The sequence below is a fragment of the Topomyia yanbarensis genome, chromosome 3 (genome assembly GCF_030247195.1).
Source record: "Topomyia yanbarensis strain Yona2022 chromosome 3, ASM3024719v1, whole genome shotgun sequence".
Taxonomy (NCBI): Eukaryota; Metazoa; Arthropoda; class Insecta; order Diptera; family Culicidae; genus Topomyia; species Topomyia yanbarensis.
This window is the reverse complement of record NC_080672.1, coordinates 272,730,144-272,748,010: the sequence shown is the minus strand read 5'-3', so window position 1 is coordinate 272,748,010 and position 17,867 is coordinate 272,730,144. Positions and strand designations below refer to the sequence as shown.

The window sequence follows — 17,867 nt, the reverse complement described above, 5'->3', positions numbered from 1 at the left end:
ACTATCTAGCGCATCGATTGCACCCGATTAACATGTATAATTATTATGGTTTCGCGACAATCCGCATACATGCTTGTATAGGTAGCAAATACCACGCGGTACCACTTAAGGACACCTTGAATGGTGATCGGACACATTGAAAAAGCAATTTTATACTCGCGACCACGGATATTCAGATTACTTGATTGATTGTCACGCGTGCGACCGTGTATCCATACGCTGACTTCAGTTCAAGAGGGAACATAATATTTACAGCGCTCCGTACGTACACCCATTGTTCCGACAGTTGGTGTTGATCCATCGGATAGAACGGATCTTGATTGGATTATTTCTTAATTAACCCCAAGATCCTCAATTGAAGAATTAGGATTTTTCCTCTACTATTCATTAGAACGCTGCAAAGATGACTAAAAGGACCATGCTGTACAGTTGCATGGTTGTATGTGCGTTATTTTTTGCGCGTGCTCAAAGTTCTAGAGTTAAGTTTATCAGCGATTATGATAATGATGATAATACTGATACATCAATAATCAGAGAAGCAGTGAATATTGGGCGTGGAATTAGTGGACTTCTGTTTGGGTTAGTTAGCGTCAGTTGAATTTTATCATGACAAGGCATTACATATTCAACTATTTATTTCTCCAGCGTTAGACCATCACGGCACCGAACAACAGTGCGACCAGTTGCTAAACATCCTACTAATGAGCATCCTTTCGACTCGAGCGGAAGTAATGGGTAACGTAAAATGTGTACATGTGGGCAATACTCACAATCATCTGGCTGTACAGTAGAGTGACAAGAAAATAATGACCCCTATCGACCCACCCCTGAGTCGATTTTTAGTCCCATCAGTAGGTGTATGCATCGTATTATCATTGTAAGTGAAAATAAGAAAGATAACTTAATTCTCTATAACTTTGTCGAAGGCTGCAAGTCAATCCTGCTTTGTTAAAAGAAGTTATTAAACTTTTAGCGAAGTGATGTCAAAGTCAGTTTTGTATGGGGCCTAGCAGTGCATGGTTGTGTATCAGTACTCGATTCTTACGAGCGCAACATTTTTGTGAAATAGTGCTTATCTTAATAGCATGTTCAGAAGAATTATAGTTTTAGTTTTTAGTTCCACCTGTTACCGCATAGAGGAGACACTAACTTTTCAACGGAGAGAAATAGAAATTAGGTGGCTTCTACAAAGTTGTGGAACAGGGATTTTGCAGTAATTTTCCCGAACATTTCGACATTATATCTCTCTTCTATGAAAAGTAAGCGTTATCGTCCTCTATGCGGTTACAATTTTCTAACCAAAACATAACTCATATTATGTACTACAATTCTTCTGAACATACTATTCAGCTTAATCTAATCATTATTTTACAAAAAATTATGGTTCGTGGGAATCGCGTACTGATACACAACCAAGCGCTCTGCTAGGCCCCACAAAACTGACTCAGACATCACTTCGCTAAAAGTTTAATAACTTATTTTAACAAAGCCGGATTGACTTATCGTCTCCGACAAAGCTGTAGAGAATTAAATTATCGTTTTTATTTTCACTTACAGTGGTAATACAATGCATACAGTTCCATCTAGCGGAGAAAATGCGAGCTAGTGGGTTTTCTCCATGTAAATTATCGAAAAATCACATACAAACTTCAGGCGCGTTGGTCCGGTAGCTAGATTTGCTCTTCAAAGCTAGTACTCCTTGTAGGACAAGAAATAGACTCAAGGGAGGGCAGATGGAGTTTTCAAAAATCATTATTTTTCACCAGTCTACTGTACAGTTTTTTATCAATCTATGGATAGAAGGGATCAACGAAACACTATCACAAAAGTTATAATTATGCGAAAAACTGGGCATTACAGAGGTCGAACACTTATGTTGTATCGAAATTTAGATACCTTAGAGAATGATATATGATTCGTTTTTAGAATTGGGTATTTATTTTTCTGCAAATAAGGCAAGTTTTATTCATATGTTACAGTCGTACAATGATTCTGCGTTTACCAAGTGTTACGCGCCTCGGCCTAATTTGTAAATTTGTAAAAGTGGACATGTGCAAACGCTTGTGTTTGCTAATCGCTCGGAAAGTATTTCATGCTAAATACAAAAGAGCCACATTGGAGTAGGAACTTGGTTGATTGTAACACCGTATGGAATATTGCGAATCAAGAAATCAACTAGCTTCTATATAGTTTCATTGTGCTGTACAAAGCTTAACCAAGTGGTTGGTAATTAGTGAGAGAGTGCGCGACGCGTGTTGAGAATTAATTACAGTTAAATCGATTTTCAATGTCGCAGAAACGGTACCGGATAACTAGGGGACATTCTACGCATTGTTTGTTAGCATTACTGTTTTTTGACAAGGGATGCAAAATTTATGATAAGTGCAGTGAAACGAATTTAGTTATTTAAAATCGACGAAATCCATACTGATGAAGCTTCTTAGAGAGAATGTTGATAGAAACTGAACCAAAGCTCCCAAATTTTCAAGAAAACTGATGCCATCTGCTATTTGCAACGCACGGCAATTGTTTGTTCCTTTGCCATTGTGGAAGCCAATTTGTGTATTTGGCAGTAAACCAGTTTCGGAACGGCTATGACCCTCGCTTATCACCAATCACGAAGGACAATGTAACCCTCAAGGAACTTGGTAAATAAATTCAACAAGCGCCTTTTCGCGGAGTCAGACAGACTTTTCAACAAGTTGAATTTGATTCTATCCAACCCCATAGTAGGAATCAGTAGCGACTGGCTCAATTAGCACGTTCTCCATGTTGATCGGAGATATGTGCCTTGCCATGATTTGCTTTTTCATAATTAACCCTGGTGGAAAGGATTTTTTTATTGTGATTCAAATACGTCTTAAACTATAGTTCTTTACCACACTGGGATAGGAACAATAGCATATCCTTGAGTTTCAGCTCTCTGTACATAGGTTCGTCTATGTATGGAGCACCAAAAATCTGGATACGCAATTGCATTACTGCAGGGCAGCTATATATCAAATGATATGACGTTCCGTAATCAGATTAACGCACGCTGAATAGTAGCCATGTGATAATTGAGTTTGCAATATTCAGTCAGTGCCCTGACTAGAATACTGCAAGTATGCTTGGAAAAATGTAGCAAATTCTTTGATATTTTCGAACACACATCAGGCAGAAAAGTCGTTATTTGAACGCAAATTTGCAAGCTACGCGAATGGTGCTTTATCCAACTTATCGAAAGTAGTAAAACTGGTGCTAGACTAACGAAGTCAGTCGCAGCGCCCGCTCTAGCTAATTCATCCGCTCTTTCACTTCCAGTAATACCGGAAAACCGGATACCCATAGAAAGCAGATAACATTTGAAATGCTAAGTTCTTCGACTTGAGTTCGAAATGCGATTACTAATTTTGATCTCGAATCTATCGAACCAAGTGCACGATCTATTGAGTTACTGTTCCAATGCCCAGTAACGGAATACACAAAGAAGTTCTTCTTGTTTCAGAAACACATACAGTGGTTTTATGTTCAAGAGTGCCTCTAGAGTAGCAGTAGGTGTTTTCGAGAACGCACCAGTCATCGCCATCAAGACCATCCTGTGAAGATAGTTCAACTTTGATTGGATTGGCATAACTTCTCCCTTCTACCACCAAAGAAGACACCCGTATGCCGGTAAAGAACAATTGGAGTACCACACCTGGACTACGACAATCAAAGAAATTTATCTCACTCAACGAGAAAAAAAACCCTCGAGTAGCTTAGACTAAACAAAAACGAGCTATGCATCATGACAGGACTACTTACCGGACACTGTCCGAGAAAATATCATCTTAAGAAAATTGGTAAGCTAACAAACAAGACATTCCACGTCTGTGGATCTGAAAGTGAAACATCAGAGCATCTGCTTTGCGAATGCAGTGCATTGATACAACGCAGACTAAGAGTCCTCGGTAAAGGAACATTGGAGCCTTTCGATATTTGGACTGCAAATCCCAAGCAGGTAATAAACTTCATACGAAGGGGTGTGCCTAACTGGGAATATTGAGTATTTCAATAACTCATCATTAGTGATATATCATAGTAGATAGTACACTTAGAATAAAGAAGGGGCATACCACAATAGATCTAAATACTGGTCGCAGTGGTTCGTGAGCTGTCCAATTTAGTCTTGAGTCAAGAATTACCCCAACGTACTTAACTTGATCTACGACAATAATCTCAGATTCAAAGAACTGCAATGGACGAGCTCTGAAACCACATGTCCGTAACCCAAGCTACCAAGTTAAGTTTCCTCAACAATGCATCGGCGATAAGGTTCCATAGAAGTGGTGAAATCACACTACCTTGAGGACATCCGCAGACACTCAGTTTCCTTTTCCCGACTTATCTTAACGATGAGCACAGATGTTGGTTGCTAAGCATTGCGTGTATCCACTTCGTGATATATGAAAGTACTCCATGATCTCGTGCTGCTAACAAATTAGATTCGCAAGACACGTTGTCGAAAGCATCTTCAATATCGAGAAACACTCATAAACTTGATTGGTTTTGTGAACAAACATTTTCAATGTTGTAGACAACATTGTGTAACAGGGTGGTAGTGGACTTCCCACGCTGATATGCATACTGCATTGCATGCAGCGGGTGCTCGCTCAAGTTAACATCCCGAATGTGGTGTTTTATTAAAAATTCCACTGATTTGAGAAGAGAGGAGGTCAGACTGATTGGTCTAAAGCTCTTTGCCTGAGCAGAGCGTTGGTACCAGCAACCCGGCGCGACCGGGGCAGGGGGCGTTAACCCCTGGACGCTGGTCACCAGGAAGAAGCCGGCACCGACACCTGAGGTACCGCGGCCCGCGAAGAAGGCCAAGGACAGAGGCGAGGCCTTGTGGTTAAAAACCGACGTCCTAAAGTCGATGAAGGCGGCCGAAAGCCTTTCGGCCCTTGGGGAAGATGTGCGTAGCGTGAGACGCACCAACACGGGAGAAATGCTTCTGGTGCTGAAGCGAGGCGCACAATCTAGTGCGGTGTACAAGGCCTTGGCCCAAGAGGTCCTTGGTGAAGGCGCCCAGGTCAGGTCGCTAGGGGCGGAAATGACTCTCCAGTGCAGTTGCCTACCTCAGGCTACTGAAGGCGGATGCCAAAAAGGTAACCGAGAAAGGTAAGCTGAAGATCGGCTGGTCGGTATGCCCAATTAGCATACCCCAGCCGCCTTCAGTGGATAGGTGCTATCGGTGCCTTGAGTCCGGTCACAAATCCTACGAGTGCACAGTATTTTAAAACGTCGTTTTCGTGCTCAAAATTAATAGCGTCTAAACCGTTGACTTTAGAGGTATAGTTTGTTCGGAGAAGTTGTTGTTCTTATGATTGCGCATCTACAAGAGTATACCGTTCAGTGATTAATTCACCTATAAGTGATATACGAAATTTATTTTCCGAACTAATTGAGATAAAGACTTTGTGTCTTCGACAAAGTTGTAGAAAATGTTACTATAAAAGAAATTGTTGAAGACACTATATATCTAGCTTCAATAGATTACGAGTTATGGAACAAATTATATGGAAGACCCCTTAAAATTAGTTTTTTCATGATAACTTTTTTAGACATTGTCGTATCTACTTGGAATCTTCCACAAAGTTGTTAGTGGTATCGAAACACATATTTTTACTGAAGATAGTTTCTTCCTATCTGTTGAATTTAAAAAGATATTCCAAATTTTACGATATTTTTAGGGTAACTTCCACCTTAAATAATTAGTTAAGGAGCAAAAAGGAGCAAACAACATCATAACATACTGAAAGTACTAGCTTTTTACTTTCATAAAATGGCTTGATTGTTAGTCGACGCGATTCTCCCCGAGTGTTATGTTCAATACAATATCCCATCACAATGGTTTAAAATGAAATATTCATCTTTTCATGGTAAATTGCATGAAACATATTCATCGATGTCCAAAAAAAGGAAAAGAGAGCTTTGACCACAATCAAGATCAAAGTACGAAACGTAGCATATCGTGCATTCGAGAAGTGTGTCACGTGAAATTTAAGCAATCAGTGGATACTGGCAGTCTTGGAAAAATTATGAAAATCCCACCAGAAGGTTTATTGATGTCTTTCGTGACAATTATAATGGAGCTTGATTAACGTCATCTGTTCACAATGTGGATACTGTCATGACTGAGGCTCGGGGATGGCTGAAAAAAGTGTAAAACGATTTTTAGAAGACGCCAAAGCTCGTCTAGCGGAAGAAGAAACTTTGAAGATGACGTAGAAAACGATTATTAAAAATATATTTATTTATCTAATTTATAATGCAAATATCGACATTATTAATCACATCCAAAACTGCAATTTGATTTTTGAAAGACAAACCATATGCATTGCATGTAATAGGCGACCATGTTCAATGCAATTTGCCATAAAAACATGAAGCTGTTTGTCGCAGTGCGCTTGAATATTTCATTTTATACCACTGCGATGACATATTGTATTGAACATAAAACTCGGGGAGAATCGCATCGACTAACAATCGGGCCATTATATGAAAGTAAAAAGCTAGTACTTGCAGTATGTTATGATGTTGTTTGCTCCTTAACTAATTATTAAGGGTGGAAGTTACCCCAAAAATATCGTAAAATTTAGAATATCTTTTTAAATTCAACAGATAGGAAGTAACTATGTTCAGTAAAAATATGTGTTTCGATACCGCTAACAACTTTGTGGAAGATTCTAAGCAGATACGATAATTTCTAAAAAAGTTATCATGAAAAAACTAATTTTAAGGGGTCTTCCATATAATACGTTCCATAACTCGTAAACTATTGAAACTAGATATATAGTGTCTTGAACAATTTCTTTTGTAGTAACATTTTCTACATCATTGTCGAAGACACAAAGTCTCTATCTCAATTAGTTCGGAGAAGAAATTTCGTATATCACTTATAGGTGAATTAATCACTGAACGGTATACTCCTGTAGATGCGCAATCATAAGAACAACAACTTCTCTGAACAAACTATACCTCTAAAGTCAACGGTTTAGACGCTATTAATTTTGAGCACGAAAACGACGTTTTAAAACACTGTGGAGTGCAAGGGCATAGACAGGAGCAAACTATGTCGTCGCTGCGGCGAGGAGGGGCATAAGGAGCGGGGTTGCACTAAGGCGCACAAGTGCCTTATCTGCACCGCTAAGAAGCAAGCCCATAAACATGCTATGGGCGGACCTTCGTGGTTCTTCGGTGAGGTAAATAAGAAGAAGCCGTGAACGTCACACAGCTAAATCTTAACCATTGTGCAGCAGCCCAACAGCTGCTGTGGCAGTCGGTCTCGGAGTCGAGGACAGATGTCGCCCTCTTATCAGACCCGTACAGCATCCCTGCCGGCAACGGCAATTGGGTGTCGGACGGGTCTGGAATGGTGGCAATCTGTACAACGGGATGGTTCCCGGTTCAAGAGGTAATACACTCCTCCGCCGAGGGTGTTGCGATTGCCAAGATCAATGGTGTGTTCTATTGCAGCTGCTACGCTCCACCAAGGTGGCCAATAGAACAGTTCAACCAGATGATCGACAGGCTCTCGTCAGACCTAGTGGGCCGGAAACCGGTAGTCATAGCGGGAGACTTTAACGCTTGGGCAGTGGAGTGGGGCCGCCGCTGTACAAATAGCAGGGGTCAAGCGCTAATGGAGGCGCTTGCGAAACTCTATACTGTGCTAGCTAATAATGGCTCCGCTAGTACATTCCGTAGAAACGGGGTGAAGGCGTGGATTTACGTAACATTTGCCAGCCCGAGTCTGGCTCCAGGCATGGAATGGAGGGTAGACGAAGGCTACACCCATAGCGATCATTTAGCAATCCGCTTTAGGATCAACTATGGTGTGCAGCTTCCGAGGGCGGGAGATCCCCGTCAGGTACGCGGGTGGAAGTCCAATCACTTCGACAGCGAAGCTTTCACCGCGGCCCTGGGACTGGAGGCCAACACCGACAGTCTAAGCGGGGATGCGCTGGTAGCTGTTCTATCACGCGCGTGCGACGCCACTATGCCGAGAAAAACACTGCCAAGAAACGGCAGATGCCCGGTATACTGGTGGAGTGCCGAGATTGCACGTAGACGTAGGATGCAAAGAGTTCGCACCGAGAATGCAAGAGAGAACCGCCGTGAAGTGTTTCGAGCTGCGAAATTGGCCCTTAACAAGGCTATTAAAAGCAGCAAGAGAGCGTGTTTCGACAACCTGTGTGAAAGTGCCAACGCGAATCCGTGGGGTGACGCCTACAGGATTGTGATGGCCAAGACCAAAGGGGGCTCTTCACCCCCAGAACGGTCTCCGGACCGGTTGGTAACGATTATTGAAGTACTCTTCCCGTCTCGAGCCACAAGCCCCTGGCCACCTGCACTACGAGACAGTGCGGGCACGGCCGAAATGGTGGCTCCAGTGACGAATGAAGAACTACTCGCAGTGGCTAAATCCCTAGCAATGAACAAAGCTCCAGGGCCGAATGGAGTTCCAAACAACGCTCTCAAGGCAGAGATCATAGCGAACCCGAACATGTTCAGGCTAGCTATGCCTTGACGAGTGCCGTTTCCCCGATAGATGGAAAAGGCAGAAATTGGTGCTGTTGCCGAAGCCCGGGAAGCCGCCAGGCGACCCATCGGCGTACAGACCAATCTGTCTGATCGACACGACTGGCAAACTACTTGAGAGGATCATCCTCAACAGGCTAACCCCGTACGCGGAAGGTACGGACGGCCTGCCAAGCAACCAGTTTGGCTTTCGGAAGGGTAAGTTCACAGTGGACGCTCTCAACTCAGTGATAAATACTGCCGAGATAGCGATCCAACGGAAAAGGCGAGGCATTCGATACTGTGCGTTAGTGACACTTGACGTGAAGAACGCATTCAACAGCGCAAGCTGGGATGCCATCGCGCTCTCATTACACCGGCTTAGCCTACCGGTGGGTCTGTACCGGATCCTGGAAAGTTACTTCCAGAACCGCGTACTGCTATACGAGACCGATGCCGGTCAGAAAAGGGTTCCGATTACCGCCGGAGTCCCACAGGGCTCGATTCTTGGCCCGGTGCTATGGAACCTCATGTATGACGGGGTTTTGAGACTGAAGCTCCCTCCTGGGGTCAAGATCGTCGGCTTTGCTGACGACGTAACCTTGAAGGTCTATGGGGAGTCAATCCCTGAGGTAGAACTAACCGCAGAACACGCGATCAACACCGTGGAGGAATGGATGAGCGCGAGAGGCCTGGAGCTCGTTCATCATAAGACGGGGGTAGTTATCGTCAACAACCGCAAGTCGGCACAACATGCAGTTATCCATGTGGGAGAAGTCGCGATCACTTCACAGCGAAGTCTGAAGTCTCTCGGAGTCATTATAGACGACAAGCTGACCTTCGGCAGCCATGTCGACTATACATGCAAGAGAGCGTCGACTGCTGTTGCGGCTCTATCGAGGATGATGTCCAACAGCTCAAAGGTGTGCGCCAGTAGACGTAGGTTACTGGCAGGCGTTGCCGTCTTTATTCTCAGGTACGGCGGCCCGTCATGGTCAAGAGCACTGAGGGTAACCAGTTACCTATAGAAACTGGAGAGCACCTACCGCGTGATGTGCCTCAGAGTGATATCTGCCTACCGCACGGTATCAGACGATGCATCCTGCGTGATAGCGAGCATGATGCCAGTCGGGCTGGTCATTCGGGAAGATGAGGAGTGCTTCGAGCTACGTGGAAATAGAGGAGTCCGCGAGCACACCAGGGTGACCTCGGTCGCCAGATGGCAGCGTGAGTGGGACAACTCCTCGAAAGGTAAGTGGACCCACCGGCTGATACCTAGCATATCGAGCTGGGTGGGAAGACCCCATGGGGAAGTTCACTTCCACCTGACACAATTCCTGTCAGGCCATGGCTGTTTCCGACAGTACCTCTACAGGTTCGGGCACGCGGAGGTCCCAGTCTGCCCGGACTGCCCAGGTGTAGACGAAACTGCCGAACACATACTGTTCGTATGTCATCGGTTCGACGTCGAAAGAAGAGCAATGCTTGACGTCTGTGGCTGGGACACAACCCCTGATACCCTTATTCAGCGGATGTGTCAATCGGTGGAGAAGTGGAACGTAGTCTCGGCTGCTACCATCCAGATTGCCTGTAGGCTACAGCTAATCTGGCGAACCGAGCAACAGACGACGGGCACGGCTAACTAGTGATTGGTTAGCTGGAGCGAAAAAGGCCAAGCGCAAAAAAGGGAGTGAATGGTCAGTTCATGCCGAGGCAGGTTTGGCGCAGCGACTGGCAACCGCGTAAGGGGTAAAGCCAGCCACACCGAAGCAACACAGAAGAGTGAGTGTATGAGCGTATAAGTGGACTGCCTCATGCCAAGATGGGAGGGTCGTAGCGTAGTATGTTGGGACTTAGCTATCGAAGCCTCATGGCGTGGCAGAGGAGTGAAAGGGTGAGCATCCAAGTCAGTCGCACACGGCGTGTTAAGGGTGAGCACAAAAGTCAGCCTCACATGGTATGGTAGAGGCTAGCACAAAAGTAAGCCTAGCAAGGAATGAAAAAGGTGAGCACACAAGTCAGCCTCGCATGGTATGTCAGAAGTGGGGCCTAAGAAAAATGTCCCACATGGGATGCCAGGGGGAGTGACAGAGGTACAATAGAGTGGCACGATCGAGAGTGAACCAGGTGATAGGGTGAGCACCCAAGTCAGCCTCACATGGTATGGGTGGGGCGAGCACAAAAGTAAGCCTAGCAAGGAATGAGTAAGGTGAGCACACAAGTCAGCCTCGCAAGGAACGAAAAAGGTGAGCACAAAAGTCAGCCTCATGTGGGAGTGTTTGAGAGTGAATCAAGGTGCGATAGAGAGAGCACCCAAGTAAGCCTCATACAGGACGTATGAACGCGTGAGTGAGAGTGAATGAGTACATTAAGTACAGCCATCCCCCCAGAAGTAATACCGAGAGGTAGTTCCTGGGAGGAACGATGGCGGAGCTCAATGGAGTTTAGTCGGTATTAATGGCAGCGTCACCATTCGAGCCCGACACGCCCCCAGTGCACTCCGTGCGGTAGCTTGGACCCTACCAATAGCACGTGTACTGGGCTAGGACGTAAAAGCTCTTTGCCTCCTCATAAGTGTGGCGGCACAGGTTTTATTTGGTGCTTAACTTAAAACACGTTTGGAACTGTGTTTTACATACATAGAACAGTACAGATACTCAGGCTGAATAAACTGGGGAAAATAATTTGGAGCCTAGTAAGATATGACGTGGCTTGAATTTTAAACTAAAAAGAACACTCGCTCAACTTACTGGTGGGGAGAATAAGTTATTGGTTTGAAAACTACCGGTACAAAACTGTCAAAATTATCAATCTAAAAATGAACCACTTCTGGTCTCCAGAATGTTAAGTCGTTATATGACTCGAGATAATTTTCTACAATCTATCGAACCTGACTGTATTTTTTTTTTTTTAACTTAAATTTCATTTATTCATGTTTAGATTTACATTTTTGTATAATATTACAGTTTAAGTGATTTAGCATGTGCTTTTCATCTTTGATGAGGACCTGACTGTATGTGTTGAATACTCTTTATATATTCAAAACACAGTTCTAAACGTGTTTCAAATCAAGCAACAAAGAGAACGGCAGCATATACCAGTTTAAGTGTTAAAGCTCGATACGAAACTGTACGAAATAATTAATCAAAACGCTCTGCTGGGGATGTGATTGTTACCGTTTTAATTATAATTAATTAATTTTATTATAATTAAATTTATTTATAATATATTATATCCTATATTATATTTCTATATTACTATCATCCTTATTCTTGTTTACGACGAATGCGAGATTCGTTCGAAAGTGGTTTGTATTCCCGTTTACGACAGCAAAATCAAACGGGCTTACTATTCGTTCGAATCGCTTTCGAACGAATCTTGCATTCGTCGTAAACAAGAATAAGGGCGATAGTCATGATGTTGCTCGTTCAGAAAGCAAGCATCAACTGACTGAAACAGATACACGGTACCGTAAAACAGGGTATCTTTGATCACCAGGACAAGTTTCATCAAATCAGACTTTTTTCAGTAACGTGCGATAAGATGACACTTTAACATAATCATTGAAACAAAATACAAACCATATTCTAAACATAGTCAGCATCTACCGGCAACGATTATTTTGTCATTTAATGTACCTTTTATGTACATAAATTCAAATTGGAAATGACACAACTTTTACGCATCGTTTTAATCTGTTCAAAAATTCCTTGTATATTAATGAAATTAATCAACTTCAACTGAACTAATCACTTTGCTAGAACCGTAAATATGTTTGTCCATTTTTTTTCTAAAAAATCCGAGATTTTTACAGCTAACTATTTAATTTCGACTATTTTCCCGATAAAGATCAATAAAAGTCGGCCGTATCCTTCCAGGCAATTTTGTTTTCTTACGAGACGACACAATTTCGAGCCATAAAATCGCCTGCAGATATGCAATTTACACAACATTTCGAGTGTTATTTCTTATTTCGATACACATATTTTTTGCTGATCAAAGTCACCCCGAAAACAGCGAATGAAAATTTACAACAAATATATATATATATATATATATATATATATATATATATATATATATATTTTTTTATTTCAATTATAGAGGTTTTAACCTTAAGGTCATTCGCCTCTTCGGGTTAGAAAAATTTCTTAGGAAAAATTTCTAACCCTATGTGCGGGGTCGGGACTCGAACCCAGGTGCGCTGCGTACAAGGCAATCGATTTACCAATACGCTACGCCTACCCCAGGCAAATATATATTATTTCTATAGTAAAACGAAATAAATTACCAAACAATTTGGACGTTTTCAATCTATGGGTACCAGTACTTGTTTTAAAAATGCAAATTGATTCGAAGAAAGTTATTCGAAAAACTGTAAAAAATTGATCAATGTTCCCCCGTTTTACGGTACCTCTATTTATAATGTCGTGGTATTTGATGGTGTCGCTAGGTGCTCCTTATTGACGGCTGTTCGAATAGACTGACTCATGTATGGGAGTTTTCACGTTTTCCGATATCTATTCATTTTACTAGTTTGTACTATTGAAATACATAAACTACATATCAATAGAACATAATTTCAGTTAATTTCGAATAGTTTGGTAGTAAAAAGACGTAAAAATTCTTATTCTGTCCAAACTATATTTTTATTTCGTCAAATTAATTTTAGAAAAAGGGTTCGAATTTTAGGTGGACCAGACCTTATGACGACTATTCCTTAGTTAGATTATAAAGTATTATCTTCATTATAGATTTTCGGTAGCGGCTGCCGGGGCTGGTTCGCAAAGCATCCAGCATGGACAAGCGGGAACATCTGCTGCTGCTGCTAACGCTCAGTCCACAGCTATCAATGGTGGTCAGTCAGGGTAAGGATGGACATATTTTGATAGGCATATCCGTAATTGATTGAACTTTGCTCTATATTAGGATTGGAGGATCGGCAGCAGGTGCCAGTGCAAGCGCTACAACTGCGACAAACGGTGGTCACGGCGGGTTTACTGGAAGTGCAGCTGGAGTCAATACTCAGAGTTTCTCCGGAAGATTTCCAGGGTAATTTATATGGGTAAAAGTATGGTTGTAGCTGATTTTTTTGTTAATTTTCCATTTGATTATATTCCCGAGAAATTACAAATATTTGACGTCATATTTTGATGCCAGCATCAAATTGAAATTCTATTTTGATTTCAGTTCATGTTTTTTTAAATATCTTAATTAAAATATTTAAAGGATCTCATCTCGATCTTGTTTTCATATGCAGCGTTTTTTAGAAGAATTTTTAGTCATGTTTCTCAATTTGTTTTTGCTGATAGTAAAAATAGTTTTCTTATTGATGACATCTTTTTCTGGTCTCGATTTTGATCTCAGCAGTTAAAACGACCAACCTCAGTAGTCAATACCTGCAACACTCCAAAATCAAGTTCAGTTTTCCATTTGATTTCAACCGTTGCTCGAGTTGACATTTATTAGAGATGACTCATAAAATATTTTTTTAGGACCAGCATTTCTGCTTCTGGTGCCAATGCCAATGCATATAATTCTATGAATGGACAAGGCGGAGGGTCGGCTTCTGCCGCCAATGCTCAATCTTCTAGTTTCAATTCGAGATATCCAGGGTAATATCGTATCAGTTCATGCAAAATGCAATGTGTATTAGCAGATGTCATTACAGGTTTGGATTTTCAGGATCTAGCTCCAGTGCAAATTCTGCTAACCAGGGTTTCGACTCTGTTTTTGGATCTACAGGAAGCAGTGCCGCAGTTGCAAACACTCAGTCGGTGTCAGTAAACTCCAACGGAGTTGACGCTGCGGCCTCAAATGCCAATTCAAATGCATTCAATCAACAAATTGGGTATAAATTCCACAGCATTACTAAACATAACATTAATTATATTTCCACATCGTTTACAGGGACTTCGGTTCGTCTAGTTCCAATGCGAATGCCAATGCCTTCACACATGGATTTGGATCGAATGGGTTCGGAAGTAGCGCGGCCAATGCACAGTCAAGCTCATTTCAAAGCGCGAGCCCATTAGGATCGTTCGGAGCGTCCAATTCAGCGTCTCAGTCACAAGGATTTTCAGTTGGTGCTGGAGGTATTTCCGGTTCATCTGCAATTTCCGGAAGTCAAACTTACAGAGTGCCTTATCACAAAGATATAACGTTGTCATATTCTTCGGGTTTCTCTGCATCGAATTCCGGCCGCAATCCAATAGCTTCGAATGGCCATTCATTTACCTTTAGCTAGTTTTAGGCATTGCAATAATTATCAGTAGGGGTCTTAGGAAAAGTATTAAAATTCTATGTTCGTAAAAAGTTCCCTTTGAGTCGTTTGGGAGCGATTTCATTTCATCACAGCAACAATATTAAACGTAAATTAGTGATTTGAAACAACGCCGCAAGCTCACTTAAGAAATCTTTAATATCATGAGAAAGTTCACTAATTCGTTTGATTAAATCTTCTATTCATTTTTCTTTGGTTCAGTATCACACACTCAGCAAAATAAGGCTGGATATCATGCATGAGTAGAAATAGGCAAACCTATGCAGTCAGTGACTCGTACTTTGAAAAAAATAATGGTTTAATGGAGGGGGGAGGTAAAGCCTGAAAAAAAAACTTTGTTTGCGAATTTTTTAGAACTTTGCGTGAAGCAAATTGGATCAAAACTTTTGGACATTATAGAGTATCATTTCAATAACATGCTATAATTTATCTATGCAAAAATATCATGTCGCATGTAATTTTAAATGTTCTTTGTTTTGGTGGCATTGTAAGGGAACACGTATCCGCCGGTTGATGCCAATCGAGCTGACATTTCTTCAGACTGAACAAACTAATTTATTTGTTTGTTTAGTGTGATTTGATCAACTAGGAAAATAATCCACTGGGTATTTAATGCGTGTGGGGAACACGCATGGTTTTGTTTGAGTGAATGATGACTTTTGAATTATGTAGAGGGCTGAGAATTGACAATTCGCAAGAAGAATTCAAAACCAGCCACCAATTTTTGGCAGTCATATCAGCACGAAAAACAAATGTTTTATTGTCACATTCATTGGTTTACTTTCAGTCAATTAATAATATGTACTGTTCTTAATGTATTGAATACTTGGAGTAGTACATGCACTATATTACTGTCATGTTAACCAGATGAAAATTTAGAATGGGACGTAAGTAACATTGAAAGCCTCTCTTTGGTTATTTTTTCTTTCGATTATTACGACGTCACTATAACGCTTTGCACTAATTTTCCAGTACATATCGAAAGCCGATGGTTTTTACTAGAATATCATGCAAAAAGTTGAGTACTTAATGTCGAAACGACCGAGTAATGAACAGAGGTGAAAGACCCCTTAGAGAATCTCTCATTGTTATTTACGTCCCATTTTAAATTTTCTCTAGATTTCTTCATGAGTTTTCAATCTTGTTCTAGAAATTAGAATAAAAAACCTCGCACATATCATCGGTTGTTCAACGTACATCCGACATATACAGTTAGCCGTTTCAGGTATTTCAGTAGACCTTATCTTATACCGCTTAAAATGTGTTTTAGATAGCATAACAACGCGCACGAATAATAATAAGAAACAATCGTCCGCGAAGAAAGAAGCCTATACATAATTGTCATTAATACCAACAATTTATACACGATAAATAATGCATGTATTACAAATCCTTTAATTACATATATATATCGACAAATGTCGCGAGTCACTTAAAGTAATCGCTTTTTATTATGTTGTATTGTTTTTTGAATGCAGTGTTTCGCCAGAATGAAGAAGCAAGGAATAATACATAATAATTCACCTGCCATGTGATTCAATTAAACATAGACAACACACCTGACTGTCGGCTGTCTGGAGCTGAAGTTACTTTTTTAAATCGAGCATTTCAAAATTAATTCTAAAATCGATGAATCTTTAATAAATTCTCGGCAGTCAGCTGTCCATAGCGATGAACACATGATAACACTACTGAGAGTTGCATAGATCGTATCACTAATCAAGGTGAATCCAGATTTGTGTAACTCTTTGTCGCATCTTACCAACAAAACTCCTTCCTGTGGAAAACGTGGAGATGGTATATACGGTCCCCATAACAACGTTTGTTGCACTAACATTCCGTCCCTTGAAACTTTGGCGTAAAAAGCTCGAAAGGTGCACAGTGAGGGTTGGTAGCTATTCCCAGGTTCCATTCCTTGATTCTCTGTGCAATCATGGAGTAACAACTACGAATTGTACGGTCATTATGCTCATGCTCAATTTTATTCATTCGGGAAGGTCGGATTGTGATTCAAATGAAAATGTTCTTTACAGAAATCTTCGAAAATGTAGTCGTTTTCAAGATATTTTAAAGTTTGTTTCGACAAAAAGTAATAATTCGTTAAATTACGCCCTTTTCATAAGTTATTCGTGTTTCTCCATCAACAATCGTACGATTTTCATAATAGTCATAATACATTCAACAACTTTCCTCTTTACACCATGACGGTATAACGAACCATTAAAAAGCTACAGGAAAATAATAAAAAAATTATTTGACTGCATAGAAATTGAATTCTCTAAAAATGTTGTTTTCAGCGCCAAGCTGATAATATTCGGATAATAGTTCAATTTGTACGTTATTTAAGTCGCACATTTGAGAATTACTCTTTATTCTGGAGAAACCATAGGAGTACATAGATTTTACCTGCCAATGTTTTCTGAAGTAAAATAGTTGATACCTGTATGAACCATGTATTAAAACTTACCTATATTTTACATTGAAATAGGTTAACACATTAAAGAGACTTAGTCAGTACGGTGTTTTGGTGTCAACAAGAGCAAATTATTATGGATATCAATAAAGTAAGGTGTTGTAAGCCATTTCCTAGTAAACGGCGTTCCACAGAGTGTAAAATTCAATTGGATGAGTCTGTTTTTATATGTGATACTTGCAGGTTGCAAGCATGCAATTCTGACAATATAAAATATCTGCAGTTACCGAGCATCTACACTACAGAACCACAATCATCACCTTCAGGATATGATCCAGTAGACACACCATCGGTTACATCAATCTTCTCAGCATCTACTCAGGAAAGCGATGTGCAGGATTATTCCAGAATACATAACATTGAAATATTCAATAAAGGAGTCCTGGGAATCAACGTTTCACCATTAGCAATAAACAAGCTTCAACAAGTCAATTATTCCAACAGTAAATATTCGAATATTTCACATGGAATACGAAAACATTTATTCGGGTTTAATGTAGAAAATGATGAGCTGGAGTTATTAAAAACGAAAGCTGCTGACCTTGATGATATAATTTCTCAACTGAAAGA

At 41.0% G+C, this 17,867-nt stretch overlaps 1 protein-coding gene across 1 annotated transcript; it reads left to right on the top strand.

The window, feature by feature from the left end:
* The first annotated feature begins 272 nt into the window (after positions 1–272).
* LOC131689909 (uncharacterized transmembrane protein DDB_G0289901-like) lies at positions 273–16,820 on the top strand. Its single transcript, XM_058975295.1, has 7 exons — positions 273–579; positions 646–735; positions 13,296–13,409; positions 13,471–13,593; positions 14,037–14,156; positions 14,213–14,392; positions 14,452–16,820. Exons 1-7 carry the CDS (start codon positions 404–406, stop codon positions 14,786–14,788), a joined length of 1,140 nt encoding a protein of 379 aa, XP_058831278.1. The 5' UTR covers positions 273–403; the 3' UTR covers positions 14,789–16,820.
* The last annotated feature ends 1,047 nt before the right edge of the window (positions 16,821–17,867 follow it).

Bases quoted from the DNA above. Each gene is read 5' to 3' on its own strand.
- LOC131689909 (XM_058975295.1), top strand. From the start codon at position 404: ATGACTAAAAGGACCATGCTGTACAGTTGCATGGTTGTATGTGCGTTA. The intron at 736-13,295 runs GTAACGTAAAAT...TCTTCATTATAG, and splicing joins GACTCGAGCGGAAGTAATGG to ATTTTCGGTAGCGGCTGCCG. The intron at 13,594-14,036 runs GTAATTTATATG...ATATTTTTTTAG, and splicing joins TTCTCCGGAAGATTTCCAGG to GACCAGCATTTCTGCTTCTG.